The following is a 15,710-nucleotide window of genomic DNA, read 5'->3' as shown; positions in this document are numbered from 1 at the left end:
ACAAGATGTGGTATAAAAATACAACGGAAAATTATTCAGCCTTAAAAAGAAATGAAAATGCATGCTGCAACCTAGATGAGAACCTGGAGGACATTATGCTAAGTGAAATAAGCCAGACACAAAAAGACAAATACTATATGATTCCACTTGTGTAAGGTACTTAGAACAGTCAAATTCATAGAGACAGAAAGCAAAATGGTGGTTACCAGGGGCTGGGAGGGGGAGAAAACAGGGGGTTATCATTTAATGGGCAGATTTTCAGTTTAGGATGATGAAAACGTTCTGGAGATAATGTGATGGCTGCACAACAATGCGAATATACTTAATGCCACGGAACCATACACTTGAAAAATGGCTAAAATGGTAAATTTTATTATGTATCTTTTACCACAATGAAAAAAAAAAGAATCCTATTCTATCATTGGATTGATAAAATTTATGTAATTGGTCCTATATTTCTGTTTATGTTGTGTTATCTAATAGCAACACGTTATGGTGATACTTTTAAAATTATGCACAACTCTTTCACAATCATCCATTTTAACATTATTTGAAATAATTAACATCCCCCCCCCAAAAAAATCCTAGTCATCCTAATTCCTAGATTTTTATTCCATCAATTCAATAGTTTTCAAACCTGTCTTTCATTAGAATCACACAGAGATCTTTTAAAAATTCCAAAGCCCAGACCACACTCCCAGGTTAATACACAGGTTATTTTTTTAATCTCTCAAGGTGATTCCACATCCGGACAAGTTTGGGAACCACTGCATTAATCTGTATTTCTGTAGGCCTCAGAGTAATTTTTTTTAAAGCTCTTTTTTAAAAAATATATATATTTATTTTATTTATTTTTGGCTGCATTGGGTCTTTGTTGCTGCACGCAGGGCTTTCTCTAGTTGCAGTGAGTGGGGGCTACTCTTTGTTGTAGTGCGCTGGCTTTTCACTGTGGTGGCTTCTCTTGCTGTGGAGCACAGACTCTAGTCACACGGGCTTCACTCGTTGCAGCATGAAGGCTCAGTAGTTATGGCTCGCGGCTCAGTAGTTGTGACGCACGGGCTTAGTGGCTCTGCGGCATGTGGGATTTTCCCGGACCAGGGATGAAACCCGTGTCCCCTGAATTGGCAGGCAGATTCTCAACCACTGCACCATGAGGGAAGCCCCCTCAGTAACTTTTTAAATTTCTTGAATTTTTAAGTGTAATTTCAATATCAGGTATCCTTGCCATATCTCAATGAACAAAAGATCTATATTAAAATCCAGAATAAAACACCTTATCTGTGATTTTGTACATACTTCTGCTCACTCAGTGAACACAATACTTACATTATACAGTAAAGAATACTTAGAAAGCAATGACATATTATTCTGGTTTACAACTTCAAGTGTTCAGGATATACCATATCTCCCCAATATTTTAAATTTTTAAGTCTTCTGTTTCACTATTTCCAGTAACTTTAAAAAGATGTAGGTACAGGAGATATAGTGGTCTACAGGGTCCACCATCTGTCTCATATTTTTCATGCCCTATAATCCAGCTCCAGTACCTGCAAGAAATACGACCTTGGACAAGTTCCTTAACCTCCCTGTGCTTCAGATTTATCAACTGTAAAACTGGAGTAATAGGTCTGTTTTGAGAATTGATTTAATACATATTAAGCCCTGATTTCAAACACTGCTTGGCCAGTTATGCTCATTCCCTTCTCCCCTTCAGAAAAAAAATTTCTCTATTATGGTTCATATCTAAAACCAACAGTTGAAAAAGACAGATTTGTATGAATCTCTAAGAATCAGAGTAAGAAATCATAGTAAGAAAAGCTTAATGGGGAGGAAAAAAGAGAGAAAAAAGTCTTTCTTAGCACTTCATTTTTTTTCTCATTAATGTTTCTGGAAAGCATGAGAATGTGGAAAACTGACCATGCAAATCCTAATGACTCAAGCATCACAGAGAAATTTCATGGGTCATAAGTACTATTATATCATCACTTAAGACTTCAGAAATAGGATGCATAATAATCTTGATGACAGACATTAATAATAGACTAGCACAGACAGGCTAAAAGGAGGAAAAACAAGACAGTAACTATGCCCAACTTGGCAAACAGTGGATACCTTGACATAAGATGGAAGTTTCCCCTACCTCTGAGATGGTAGAGTACACTCACAATTTAGCATACAATTCCAAGAGGGTTCATAAGCCAGAGAGAAGAGATCTTTTACCAATAAGCACTACCAAGCCTGGCTGGGCTTCAAGCCCTAGAACTGCGCTGTTAATGCAAACCAATATACAGATGACTATTCAGCACTTGTAAATGTGACCAGACAACGCCGAGGTGTACTCTAAGTACAGAATGCATATTAGATTTCAAAGACTTAGTTAAAAAAAAAAAGAAGATACCTCGCTCATATCATCTTTATATGTAATTACATGCTGAAATAGATATATTAGATTAAATATATTAAAATTAATTTCACTTTTTAAAAAACTTTCTTTAATGTGCCTACTACCAGATTTAAAAACACATATGCGGGCTTCCCTGGTGGCACAGTGGTTGAGAGTCCTGCCTGCCGATGCAGGGGACATGGGTTCATTACCCGGTCTTTTCTTTTTTTTTTTTTTTTTTTTTACATTATACTTCTATTAGACAGTGCTACCTTAGAAGACAAAAACTCAGTCCTTAGAAAACATAACAGTGATAGCTCTTAGCTTCCCTAGAAGTTCAGGTTTTCAGAGGTATTGAGGAACCCAACCAAAGGACATCCTAAAGCTACATAAAATGGCTACTAATATGCCACCTTAAATCTTGTGGTGCTTATATTTAATTAAAATGGAGATAAAGAGACTGTGTAAAAGCCACAGGTGTGGCAGAAGATAAACATAGCTTTATGGTAAAATTTAAAGTATAGTCTTTCATTTACTGCCAAAAATAAAACAAAAAAACCTTGACTGACTTCTTTAGTGATGCTCCTAAGGTATTATTTTAATTATAAGTGTAAAGGCTCTGGTGGAAGCAATACCATCCAAAAGAACTTTCTGCAATGATAGAAATATTCTCTACCTACACTACCCAATACAAGAGCCAGCAGTCATAAGAGCATTTGAAATGTGGTCTGTACAACTGAGGAACTGAATTTTTATTTTTTCAATTAATTGAAATTTAAATAGCTACAACTGGCTGGTGGTTACTGTAATAACAGCAGAGTTCTAAATAAAAATGGCCAGGTTCCTGACCAATCACCATACTGAAGCCTGCAACTTCAGAGCTATTCACATACATAGGACTTCCAGTCAGCATTTTAGTGCCCAGAAGTCTTAAGAGTAGAAAAGGAGGTAATTCAGACATTCAGGATCTCAAAAATATTACTTCTTATGTACTTCAGGAAACTATAGGTAGATGGGCACTACCAAAACAGTAAGACAAAAAAAGAAAACATGAGATCCAGAAAATAAGGGATCCAACACAGACAAAAAGGCGAAGAGAATTCCCAAGATGACTGCTGTGAAACAGGCCTTATAGAACAAGAAGTCCAAACTGGACTTTATACTTCTGGTACATAGCCTAGGGGCAAATTACCAATAAGTACATAGATCAGGGTTCAGCAAACTTTATCTGTAAAGAGCCAGAGAAATATTTTAGGCTAAATATTTTAGGCTTTGTGGAGTCATCTGTCACAACTATTCAATTCTGCTGTAGTGTGAAAGCAGGCATAAAATAATCCAAATGAAGGAACAGGGCTGTGTTACAATAAAAAGTTTATTTACAGAAACAGGTGGCAGGCTATATTTGCCCTGTGGGGTGGTAGTTTACCAGCCCCTGACATAGATAATTAAGTGAAAAAAGAGATAATCATTAACACTGGGGAAAACAAAATTATAGAGAGGAAATGGAATGTAATCTTAATATACCAAATGGCTCACTGAAAATACTATTTATAAAATTATAGTAATAGAAACAATAGGTATTGTTTTTACCAAATCTCATAACTATATTGGCAAAAAAGGGAAAAAAGAGAAGGGAAGAGGGAAGAGAGTATATAGGTATGCCGATGTCTAAGCATCTGGGGTAGTTAGATAGCTAAACCATTAATAGAAAGTCAATAGATTAAATCCTGAATAACTGAAATAACAGAAAACTCAGGAATCAGCACAGTAATTGCTTATAAGTTTTTAAATACATAAATTAAAAGACAGTTAAAAGAATTAAAAGGGACTGCCTCTGAGGAGCACATCTAGTAGCTGGGTTCAGGATTATAGCATTTCATTTTAAATCTTGGTAATCAGCTTGACTTCTTAAAACTATATAAATATATACAGTGAACAATGCCAATTGCCTACTTGATACTTATTCCCCTTCCTCTAATTAACTGCCTACCTAGTATCTATTCTCCATTTCTTACTAACCAGAGCCTTATTTTGCTCAGAGTGGCAATGTTCCCATATAAAAAAATATTTCTCTCAGTAATACAGCCAATTAAACATCAGCTAAAGTTTCAAGAATCTACTTTCTGATCCAAGGGTCACCACTTCTCACTTCCTCCCTCCCTTCCTCTTCCTGACTGGAATCCACTGTGAGTGAGGTTTGGAGATGCAACACTTACTGGGGCCATGAGGATAAAACCCAAAGGCTAAAGATGAAAGAGCAAAAAACTCGAGGGAACCTTAGTTTTGATGACGTTATTGAACAGATTATCTACCTGCAGACTCCTTGGTATTGAGAAAAATCAATTCCTACATAAGCCAGGTAGTTAGGTTTTCTGTCATGTGCAGATGAATGCACTCCTAACTTGTACGATTAATTATTCTATTGACAATAAAGGTTTATTTTAATTTTCAGAGAGAAAAAAATGAAAAGAGTCTTGATTTCTCCAGACTTACCTGGTCATCCAGTTCACTGAAACTAATAAGGGAAGTCTGAAAAAATTTCAGGTGCGCATGAAAAAAGATGTGCACGTGATGTAAAAAAATGACATCTCAACAATGATTACAATCACAACCAATACTTCATATCCTCACATCTTTTAGGGAAAACTAATAAATTTCCTTCATTTTCTCTTTTTCCCACATCCCATCTTACTCACCACTGTTTCATCTCTCTTCAAGTCTCACTAATTCAACAACTGCTTGGGACTAAATCTTCTAAGAGATCGTGCCTTATATTATTTAAATCAGAGAACTGTAGTAACCTAAAGCTTTTAAGACTACAGGTCTTAAAGTCTTCTGTGCATCTGTAATTATCCTACAAATTAAGTGTCCTAAATTTGCCTAATTCAAAGTTGAAGAAAATTGAAAAACAGCCCAAAAGTAAACATGTCTTATATAGAAAATTAGATTTAAATTACTTTAATTAGAGCAAAAACAGAGGTTTGAGAATGAGAAGGATTACCTCAACCCAAAACATGACTACAGATCACCATCTAAAAACAAATATTAATACTGCTTAATTTTAACAGAGTACCATGACTGTATTTCCACTAGTACTAAAAAAGTATACTTCAGGGCTTCGCTGGTGGCACAGTGGTTGAGAGTCCGCCTGCCGATGCAGGGGACACGGGTTTGTGCCCCGGTCTGGGAAGATCCCACATGCCGCGGAGCGGCTGGGCCCGTGAGCCATGGCCGCTGAGCCTGTGCGTCCGGAGCCTTGCTCCGCAACGGGAGAGGCCACAACAGTGAGAGGCCCGCGTACCGCCCCCCCCAAAAAAAAAAAAGTATACTTCAATGCATAAGTCTCTGCTTTTCATCCCACATTTTTTCTACCATCCCAGAATAAAACTTAGGCCACTGCATTGACACACAGCCTAACCTCATTGCAAGAAAATTATTCAAATGTGTAAGAGAAAGAATGAAGGGGTCAAAGAAAACTAAACACTTGCAGTACTTTGCCAAATTTAACCTCCTGAATGTCTGCAAGATATTAGTTTATCACACATTTTCTATAAAGTCATTAAAATTAACAAGCCTAAAGAAATATCAAGTAAGAGTTTAAATAAGATAGCTTACCTTTTATTTATAGGTTTTTCATCTTTTTCATAAGGCTTTACAAACCACTTGCCAATACGTACAAAGTTCCGGTTCATTAAACATCGTTCCAACAGATTGTGAACTGCTTTGAAAAGCAAGGTACGGCATTCATAGGAAAGTCCATTCTCCCACACTCCATCTTCCTCTTCTGTAAAAGAAATGAAAGAAACAAAAGGTAACACTGTGGCACTATATCTACTTAGAGCTAAGTAAAAAGTGTGATAGTTTAACCCCTAAATTCATAAACCCTACTTCACCTCAGAATAGTGAGCTACAATCACTTCAGTATCTCTCTAGACATTAAAATATCAGGTTTCAAAGCTACTCCATAGAGAATAAAAGGCCAAAGTGCCATGTATTCTATTAAATTACCAGAAAATTATTTTTCCACCATATAAAAAGGCAACGATATACTGCAAACAGACTGATTTGGTTTCTGTATAAATGAAAAGGACATTTGTATAACCAAGGGAAATATTACACATTCTACACCTAAGATGTCAATTTCTAAGCTGGCTCACTTGTTAGTTACTTTACAAAACGGACCTTGCCAAAAAAACTAGACAGTTAATAATTAAACTCAAAATATTTTATGTCCATCAGCATTCTAATCCATGACTCAACTATAAAAATAAGTGATGGATAAAAAGGAAGCTTTTGGCAAAGAGCCCAACAAGCAGTGCATTATCAGCCACCTTAGATCTCATTACAACCTAATGATTCCCATGTTTACTATTCAGTATAGGATTCTCTACTTGGGGGGAGAAACTTAAAAATTCAACGACAAATTTTAAATGGCACATCTGATATAAAGTTATAGCAATCTTCACTAACTATACAGCCTCACTTTTTCCAGCAAATCTATTAACCACCCAAGTGAAGTTACCAAAACAAAAAAACCAACAACAAAAAAAATGCAGTCAGGGCTTCCCTGGTGGCACCGTGGTTGAGAGTCCGCCTGCTGATGCAGGGGACGTGGGTTCGTGTCCCGGTGCAGGAAGATCCCACATGCCACGGAGTGGCTAGGCCCGTGAGCCACGGCCACTGAGCCTGCGCTCAGCAACGGGAGAGGCCACAACAGTGAGAGGCCCGCGTACCGTGCGCGCAAAAAAAAAAATGCAGTCATTTTGATATAAGTATGGATGTAGTTCAGAAAAAAAAGCTTTTTACTCTCTATCCATCTCATACCTGTAACAAAGTATCCAAGGAATCCTACTATAAATGATAGCTACTACTGTCAGCATTTTAACTTTTGTAATATTTTAAACTGCTATTTCAAATATAGTATAACTTTATAAACATTTTATAAATATGGGTCTTCTTTCAATTTAAGTAAAAATAATCTTTCTTAATTAAACACTAAAAATGTATATAACATTCCAATAGAAAAATAATAAACTAAGATGCTTTTGAATAAAAGCAGAGACACATATTAAGAGTGACACATGGTTTATATTCATAACTTACAAAACAAATGGGCAGAATAAACATTAACTCAAAAGCATGACAGTGGACTTTAACTGCACTAGAAATTTGTGCCACTACAAAGGTTAATGTTGATTTTATGTTGCTCTTCAAAGTGTTTCCTAAATTATAGTTGAAGTCTTTCAAATAAACTAATTGTATTTTTTCAAAAAAGGTAAGCTCTTAAAAAATGAGGTAAGCTTTAGAAAATGACAATACTTGAGAGTTGAAATAATTTTTAAATCATTAACAATAAACAGAGAAAGGTCTTCACATTCTACTATATTACAGACATCCTTATCTACTTCCATTTAAAGCCAAAATTTTACAAGTTTCACTTTATTAAAGAAAACAGGCTAGAAGAAAAGGGAAGTGGCACATGGTGATTTCACTTTATTTAAAAGGTCTAGATCACAAGCATATTTGTGAGTTGCTGAGAGAAAAAAAAGTGAATCTTTTGCAATCTGCTTTCAGCCTAATCAGGTTCTATTATTTCAAAATTAAATACCTACAACATTAAGAGCTTTATCTAAAGTTATGTGATTTATGATTACTAAAAGTACACATATTCTTAATTCCAAGAGAATTATGCCGGAATTCTTCATAACCTATTTAGTGTACTTTTACTTTTATTGCCTTTTACCTCAAAAATCCTTACCTTCTAGGAAGCACAATGGAGTAACATTTGTCATACGTAAGTAGCCCCTACCAAAATCTTTTTTCTGACTACTTCTAAGTTTTAAACCAACAAAGAACCAAGACACACAGTTTACCATTACATTTCAAAGTTGTACAGTCACTATAAACTTCAAATATCAGAAAATTATTCACTGAAAACTTGAGACTGAATTTGCCTTCTTCCCCAAAAGAGTAAATTAAAAATCTTTAGAATAGTAAGTAATATGACTGTATTACATAAATACAATTTATATAAATTTCCACATAAAATTCTGAATATTTTATGGTTTTATTTTTAAAAATCTATTTCAGTTAAACCTGTACTTAAATAGTTTAAGAATATAAATATAGTTTAGAAAATTAACCAGTATTAATATTCAAGCATTTCTCCCTCATTGCTCTAAATTTTTTTGTCTAGAGAAACTCAGGTGAACTTACTACTCATTTTACATTATACCCTCAAATGCCCACAATGCTCATTAACACTAAATGGGAGTTATGCATAAAACAAACAGACCACTTGTTAGGATTTTCTAAGGCCAACAAATATCTTGAGTATATCTTCACCTATATGGTTGGTAACTAAGCAACCATTACAAAAGTAACATAATTTCATTTTTCATTGCTGAGGAAATAATAAGAACAATTCCTAATAACATTCAGTGAAAAGCTTGAAGGGTTTTTTTTTGGTGGGGGGGGGTGTCACTTAGCAACAAGAAGCCTACTGAGCCAAGCTTCTATTTTGATATTATAACCATAATAAAAGTACTTCTACATGTTGTATTCAGAGATATAAAAAGTGAAATGGTGGGATTAAGCCTCCGCGCTCCAATGCAGGGGGCCCGGGTTCGATCTCTGGTCAGGGAACTAGAATTAGATCCCACATGCCGCAACTAAAGGAGCCCACATGCTGCAACTAAACGATTCCCTCAGAGCTTCCCTGATGGTGCAGTGGTTAAGAATCTGCCTGCCAACACAGGGGACGGGTTTGATCCCTGGTCCAGGAAGATCCCACGTATCGGGAAGCAACTAAGCAACTACTGAGCCTACGCTCTAGAGCCTGCGAGCCGCAACTACTGAAGCCCACAAGCCTAGGGCCTGTGCTCCGCAACAAGAGAAGCCACCACTGCAACAAACAGTAGCCCCCGCTCGCTGCAACTAGAGAAAGCTCGTGGGCAGCAGCGAAGACCCAACGCAGCCAAAAATAAAATAAAATTTAAAAATGAATAAAAGATTCCCTCATGCCACAACTAAAGATCCCACATGCCACAACTAAAGATCCCACATGCCACAACTAAGACCCAGCAAGCCAAATAAATAAATCAATAAATATTTTTAAAAAAAGAAGAGTGAAATGGTACAACTAAGCCACCCAAGACATAGTGATATGCACCTCTTACATTAATTAAAATAAGTCCTTGAAGCTCAACACCAGTATTATAACAGAAAAGGGAGGGAGAAGGAACACATAGCAAACCATTTACCTAGCTCTTTTGAACTTAATCAACCATAGCCTACTGGAAAAAGTCTGCTTAATATATTTAAATAAATGTTTTCCTCCTCTTGTACCTGTATCCCCAGAGAAAACAGTTTCAATTCTGTGTTTTTAGTACTGTTCCATTACCCTTAGCATTAGAACTCTTAATCGTCATTACGTGAAAAAATTTTACAAAGTATTTTAAGAAAACAATGCGTAAGTTCAAATGCTAAATTTGATTTCCATAAAAAAAATTTTTCTGAGGATACATATTATAGTGATGCAAAAGTATGTGATAGGTCATCAGAATAATTCTCCATGAGTGGGGGAAAAAAAACAAAAAAAGTTGATATACCTAGCACTTGTACTCAGTTTTCTCAAAACTGACATCTTTAAATATCTCCATAGCGGTAAGCCAGTAAAAAAGGAATCTTTTCCTAAGTAAGTCTGCCAAACTATTAAAATGCAACATGCACTAATGAATAATAAACGGGCCAAAAATGATCACTGTAGAAAATACTGTGTATTTCTTTAAAGAATAAAGACAAATGTTTAAATGTGTAGCTCAGTGTCTGTCTTGAACAACAATTGCCCATTCATAAGCTATTCATTCAACAAATATTACTGACAGCCTTAAACTGGCAGCATTACTGATCGGCAAAAGCTGAAAAATTTTGGTTTAAAAGAAGCCTAATATGCTTACCTTTGATTTGAAGATTTAAAAGACACACTTTCCTGCTCAAAATTGATAGTACACAAAAAAGCATGGCAAACAAAGTTGTCCCTAGAGACTAGCAAACATAAAAAGTTGGGTCACAAGTAAATTATGGAACAGAAGACAGAAATGAATTAACTCTCTTCGGCTACCTGGGGAACAAAACAATTTTTTAGTTTGGCTGACACTAAACTCCTATATTTGGCTGCTATTTACCTATTTGTCAACCTTGTTAAAGCTGCCACTTAAGGTTAAATTCCACTGTAATTAATATCCTTCAGGGCTTCCCTGGTGGCGCAGTGGTTAAGAATCCACCTGCCAATGCAGGGGACACGGGTTCGAGCCCTGGTCCGGGAAGATCCCACATGCCGCAGAGCAACTAAGCCCGTGAGCCACAACTACTGAGCCTGTGCTCTAGAGCAACAAGAGAAGCCACCACAATGAGAAGCCTACGCACAGCAACGAAGAGTAGCCCCCTCTCTCCGCAACTAGAGAAAGCCTGTGCACGGCAACAAAGACCCAATGCAGCCAAAAATAAATTAAAAAAAAAAAAAAAATCCTTCAGTAAAAGCATCCAAAATTAAATTCTAAGACTAAACAATCGCCTGTTTAGTTTGACACTATTTACAATGAAATTCTGTTATAATGAAAAGTATTTGGACATGCTGCTGAAATTCCATATATATACCACAAGAGCCAGGAAAAATATTTTTAGCCCGGACTGATTCTGTTTTTTCAGTTCTCAAGGTATCAGTTTTCTCAAAGGGTCTTATCACATTCTAGCTACTATGATTTTCTTTTTAAGATGCAAACCTCAGAGAGGGAGCAGTTGTTTTTTATTTTTGTTTCAAGGGAAAAACTAACAGCCAATGATGACAGCAATAAAATTCAAAAAAGGGTAAGGCACAGAATAAAAATACCCACAAAACTCTTCTCCTTTGAGAACACACTAATAATGAAACAACTTTGCTCTGAAGCAAACTAACAGTACACTTAAAAGAACCAATATAGACTTTTGACCAGAGGAATTAAACTAAAATTTTCCCACCACCACATTTACATCTCTATCACACAACCACTGAATGAGGACTGCTACAAAGTTTAAATTTAAAAAAATTAAAATTTAGGGCTTCCCTGGTGGCACAGCGGTTAAGAATCCACCTGCCAGTGCTGAGGACACAGGTTCGAGCCCTGGTCTGGGAGGGTCCCACATGCCTTGGAGCAACTAAGCCTGCTGCTCCGTGAGCCACAACTACTGAGCCTGCGCCCTGGAGCACGTGCTCCGCAACAAGAGAAGCCACCACAATAAAGCGTAGCCCCTGCTCACCGCAACTAGAGAAAGCCTGCCTGCAGCAACAAAGACCCAACACAGCCAAAAATAAACTAAAATAAAATAAATTTATTTTAAAAAAAATTAAAATTTAAAAGGTTGTAATCAAAGAGGAGTTCTGTTCTCCAATTCTTTTTCTATCAAAACATATGGATACTGATCCAACTATCCATTCTCTTAGAGGGAACAGAGTAAAAAGTAAAAGAAAAAAAGTGTTTGGCTTTAGGATTCAAAGGACATTATGAACAAATTATCTTTCTGGAACGTTAACAGTTAGGCCAGTACTAGTTAGCACAAATCCTGACCCAAAAATCATCAAGTCTTTGCAAATTACTAAATACGACTACTGCTACAAAACAAGTAACTGAGAGTTAAAGTATGTATCAAATCAGATCTGGTTTGCTGTAACAGACTTTCACCAATTAGCAATAAAACCAGTTTACATTCTATTTCTACATATCAGCAAATCTTGAAAGGAAGGTGACCCAAACATGTGCTACATGTAAGAGGCAGGCAGAAATTTAAAAGGCACTATGGAACCTGACCGAACTCTTCAGAACTATCAAGATCATTAAAAATAAAGCAAGTCTGAGAAACTGTCACAGTCTAGAACAGTTGAAGGGAACATGACAACTAAACGTAATATGGTATCTTTGATAAGATCATAGGATAGAAAAAGGACATTAGGTAACAATAAAAGAAAACCAAAGAAACTATCAATTTTAGGTAATACCAATGTATCAATACTGGTTCATTAGCTGTGAAAAATGTACATTTTGATGGAAGATGTTAACAATAAAAGAAATTAGGTGAGGGTTGTTATTCAGGAACTCTCTATACCTCTTTTTATGTAAATCTAAAACTATTTTAAAACAAAAAGTTACTTTTAAAAAATACACTATGGATGACACAAAGGAGATTAAGGGGGTTAAGCAAAGGCAACTCTGTACTTTTATTACTGAGTTAATAAGAAAAACTGAGAATTCTAATCTGCAAAAAGGAATGCCTCCCTCCTTCCCTCACCAACCAGAGGGGCACCATTATCACCATAATCACAAATATTTCAGTCACAAGATGTGGTAGGTGCTGAAGCAAACAGAAGGACACTGCCTGTGAAGAGCAGGCTGAAACTAAATTAATCAGCTTTCTGTTACCACCTGGGTCATGCCGGTTCCCCTTTCCTCACTACTACACCTCCACTCGGAACTCAGGATTGCCTCCTGCAGCTGATGCCACCCCTACTGTCCAGCTGCTCTCTTCTCAGGGGAGCTTAAAAGAAGGGGATAGAGTGCCACAGATGGGAAGAAATGAAAAAGGGGTTAGCTAGAGAGACAGAGGCAGACTAATTACCCCAAAAGGGAGGCAGACGGTGTCCCTGGAGCAAACAAAAGGGCACAACAAATATACTCTATCAGCAAAGACCTTATTATTCTCTAAGATATGTCTGATTTAGGTAAAGACATTCTAAAGTAAATGACAAGTTAAAAAAAAAAGCTAAAACATTATAAAAATACCATTGGCTACACCACCTGTTTAAAACAGTATAGGACAGACTTGGAACAGTAAATATGATTATATACAACTACTAATATATTTTTCTTTACTACTTCAATTGCTTTCACTCTGATAAACTCTTAGTATTCAATGGCATTCAGCAAAATCTGACAAGTAAAGCCTAATCTTCCAAAATTACTTTCATTATGTTCAAATCAGTATTTTAAGGTGTCGGTATTACCATTTTTAAGAAAATATGCTAAAAAACAGTTAAACTAGAAGAAATTTTTTTTATATAACTGAAGTTTCAGGAGAAAACATATTTAAACACATAACATGAAACATCGAAAAAAAATACCCACATAATATTTTAATATACATCAAAACAACTTACATTTAACTTTAATTTTACTGATTTGCTCATAAGATTATTTCTCTAACTTTTCAGATTATGATTCCATGTCCCACTGTAAAAGCTAACAAGTTGGCACTGTTTCATATCAAAGACAGTCTTTGATGGAACAGTCTCTAAAATAAAAGTATCACTTCCCAAGAATAAGAAAATTAACATATGCCTTCATATGTTAATAATGTAACAGCCACAAATAAAAATAATAAAGTAACTATATGCTTGGGGAAAAAAACACGTGAAAGTTACAACATATCTAGATCCTTCTACAACTGTTTACACATTCATACAGAAGACAGCAGTGGCAGAACTGACTCAAAGATGAGTTACACTTGGCTTCCAAAGTATTTTATGACTTTGTTAGGAAATGCTCCCCAATTCCATTTTTCTTAAGTTAATTAACGTAACATGCCTTCCTTGGGCCCTGTCTGCCAGAAATTCATAAGAAAGCTGGGTGGTAAAAGAATAAAGTTATTCAAGGCTTAAAAAACGTGCCATACTATGCATAATTTTAAGTAAAATAAAATAACCCCAGTGAACTAAAACATGAAGCTGAATTTTTATCTGGTTTCATACTCAACAATGTTCCACCAAAAAAATCTTAATTTTTAATACAAATGCTTTTAAGAAAAGTATACAACATTGCTATATTGTCAGTTAGAAATAATTTGCTTTCACCTGACAGGTCATGGTGAATAAGGTCAGCAAAATTGGGGTCTTCGCCCCACCAAAATATCCACAATTCTCTTCTTCCAGGTCTTTGATCTCGCCGCCAAACACCAAGTACGTCTGCCTTAAGGCAGCGACTAAAACTGCTCAAAATGGGGTCTTCCTCTGTCACCGGAAACAGAATGGGGGCAGAAGTTGGGCCTTGCCATACATATCTTTTCCATTTAATTCCCGTCAAGTCAGCCTGAAGAAAAGAAAGCATGATTTTTTTTATTACTGCATATTCACTCAAAATCAAGAGTACTCACTATTAAAGTCCCTTATTTCATTAAGACATTACAATTTTTCAACATATGCTTACAATATTAAAGCAGACTGACCAAAAAAAAAAGCTTATTCTGATAATTCAGCAACCAAAACTTAAAGGAAAAAAACAAACAGTTAAAAAATTAATACTGACATGTCACTGAATAGCAAGTCAATAAATGTGTCCCAAGGAGAAATAAAAGAAACTTAACAATGTTAAATATAAACATGTACTTTAATGCTGCACACTGAGTAAACATTTACTCTCTGTCCTAAGTTCTGCTCTAACTGGTTACATTTGTTTCTTGGTGTCAAACTTATACCAAAATTAACTTTTAAAGATTCATCATTCCATGTTTATAGAAGTCATGGCTCTAATGAAATCTGAACTACATTTGAAAAAAATCTTGTTAAATCTTTACCCATCCCTTTTAGGAAAAGTCAAATAGCTGCTTACAAAGAACCGTCAGATTTGTGCTAGTCTTATCTTCAAAGAACCTGATCCTAAAAGTACCAAAAATAGACTGAGTTGAAGAAGACAGAAACGTAAAACCCATTTGTCTTATTACATGTGAAGAGATGCTGATTAATGGATATTGTACAAGAAAACATTTTATAAGGGGGAAAGGCGTTAAAGAGCTCTACTTAGCATTGTGAAAGTAATTCATCAGAGCAAATTCAATAACTCTTTAATATAACTTAAAGGTGCAAAGCCTAAGGTGCCAAAAATGAAACTGCTGATACACGACTGGCAGTTTACACTTGCCAACTAGTTGTGCTCCTCCCACTCGATTCACTTACCTATCACACACTCTCTTAATATTTCTCATAGGACAGGGAAATCGAAAAAAGAAAGTTACCGAAACTTTAAATCATTTATGAAGCTAAGCTACTATCTAATTGAAGACTGAATTTTGCAACAGTTGGTACTTTGAAAGTCTTTATTGGATGTTCCCAGACCTGGGCCAACCTACACAATTGTGTCCCTACATCCAGCTTCCCCTGACTTTTCAATAAAAGGAGGAGCAGCCTCCTCAAAACATTCTAAAAACGCAGGCAGAACAGACAAATATCAAAACATTTAGTACAGAACCACAGAACCTCCTCCATCAGCCCGCTCCACTCTCACACAAACATAATGTTCTAATA

The 15,710-nt window shown here is 35.9% G+C and overlaps 1 protein-coding gene across 1 annotated transcript in view; it reads right to left on the bottom strand.

Annotated features, from left to right (window-relative positions):
* Positions 1–15,710, bottom strand: part of MED13 (mediator complex subunit 13) — a 113,505-nt gene that overhangs the window by 76,124 nt on the left and 21,671 nt on the right. Inside the window, exons 3-4 of the mRNA XM_024757546.1 lie at positions 14,265–14,499; positions 5,999–6,167 (exon numbers count right to left, since the gene is read on the bottom strand). Coding sequence (XP_024613314.1) covers positions 5,999–6,167; positions 14,265–14,499 — 404 coding nt within the window. The remainder of the gene's footprint in view (positions 1–5,998; positions 6,168–14,264; positions 14,500–15,710) is intronic.

Source organism: Neophocaena asiaeorientalis, unplaced genomic scaffold (genome assembly GCF_003031525.2).
Source record: "Neophocaena asiaeorientalis asiaeorientalis breed wild unplaced genomic scaffold, Neophocaena_asiaeorientalis_V1.1 scaffold327, whole genome shotgun sequence".
In the NCBI taxonomy this organism is placed as follows: Eukaryota; Metazoa; Chordata; class Mammalia; order Artiodactyla; family Phocoenidae; genus Neophocaena; species Neophocaena asiaeorientalis.
The sequence above is the reverse complement of the archived record's forward strand: the minus strand, read 5'-3'. Positions and strand labels throughout refer to the sequence as shown.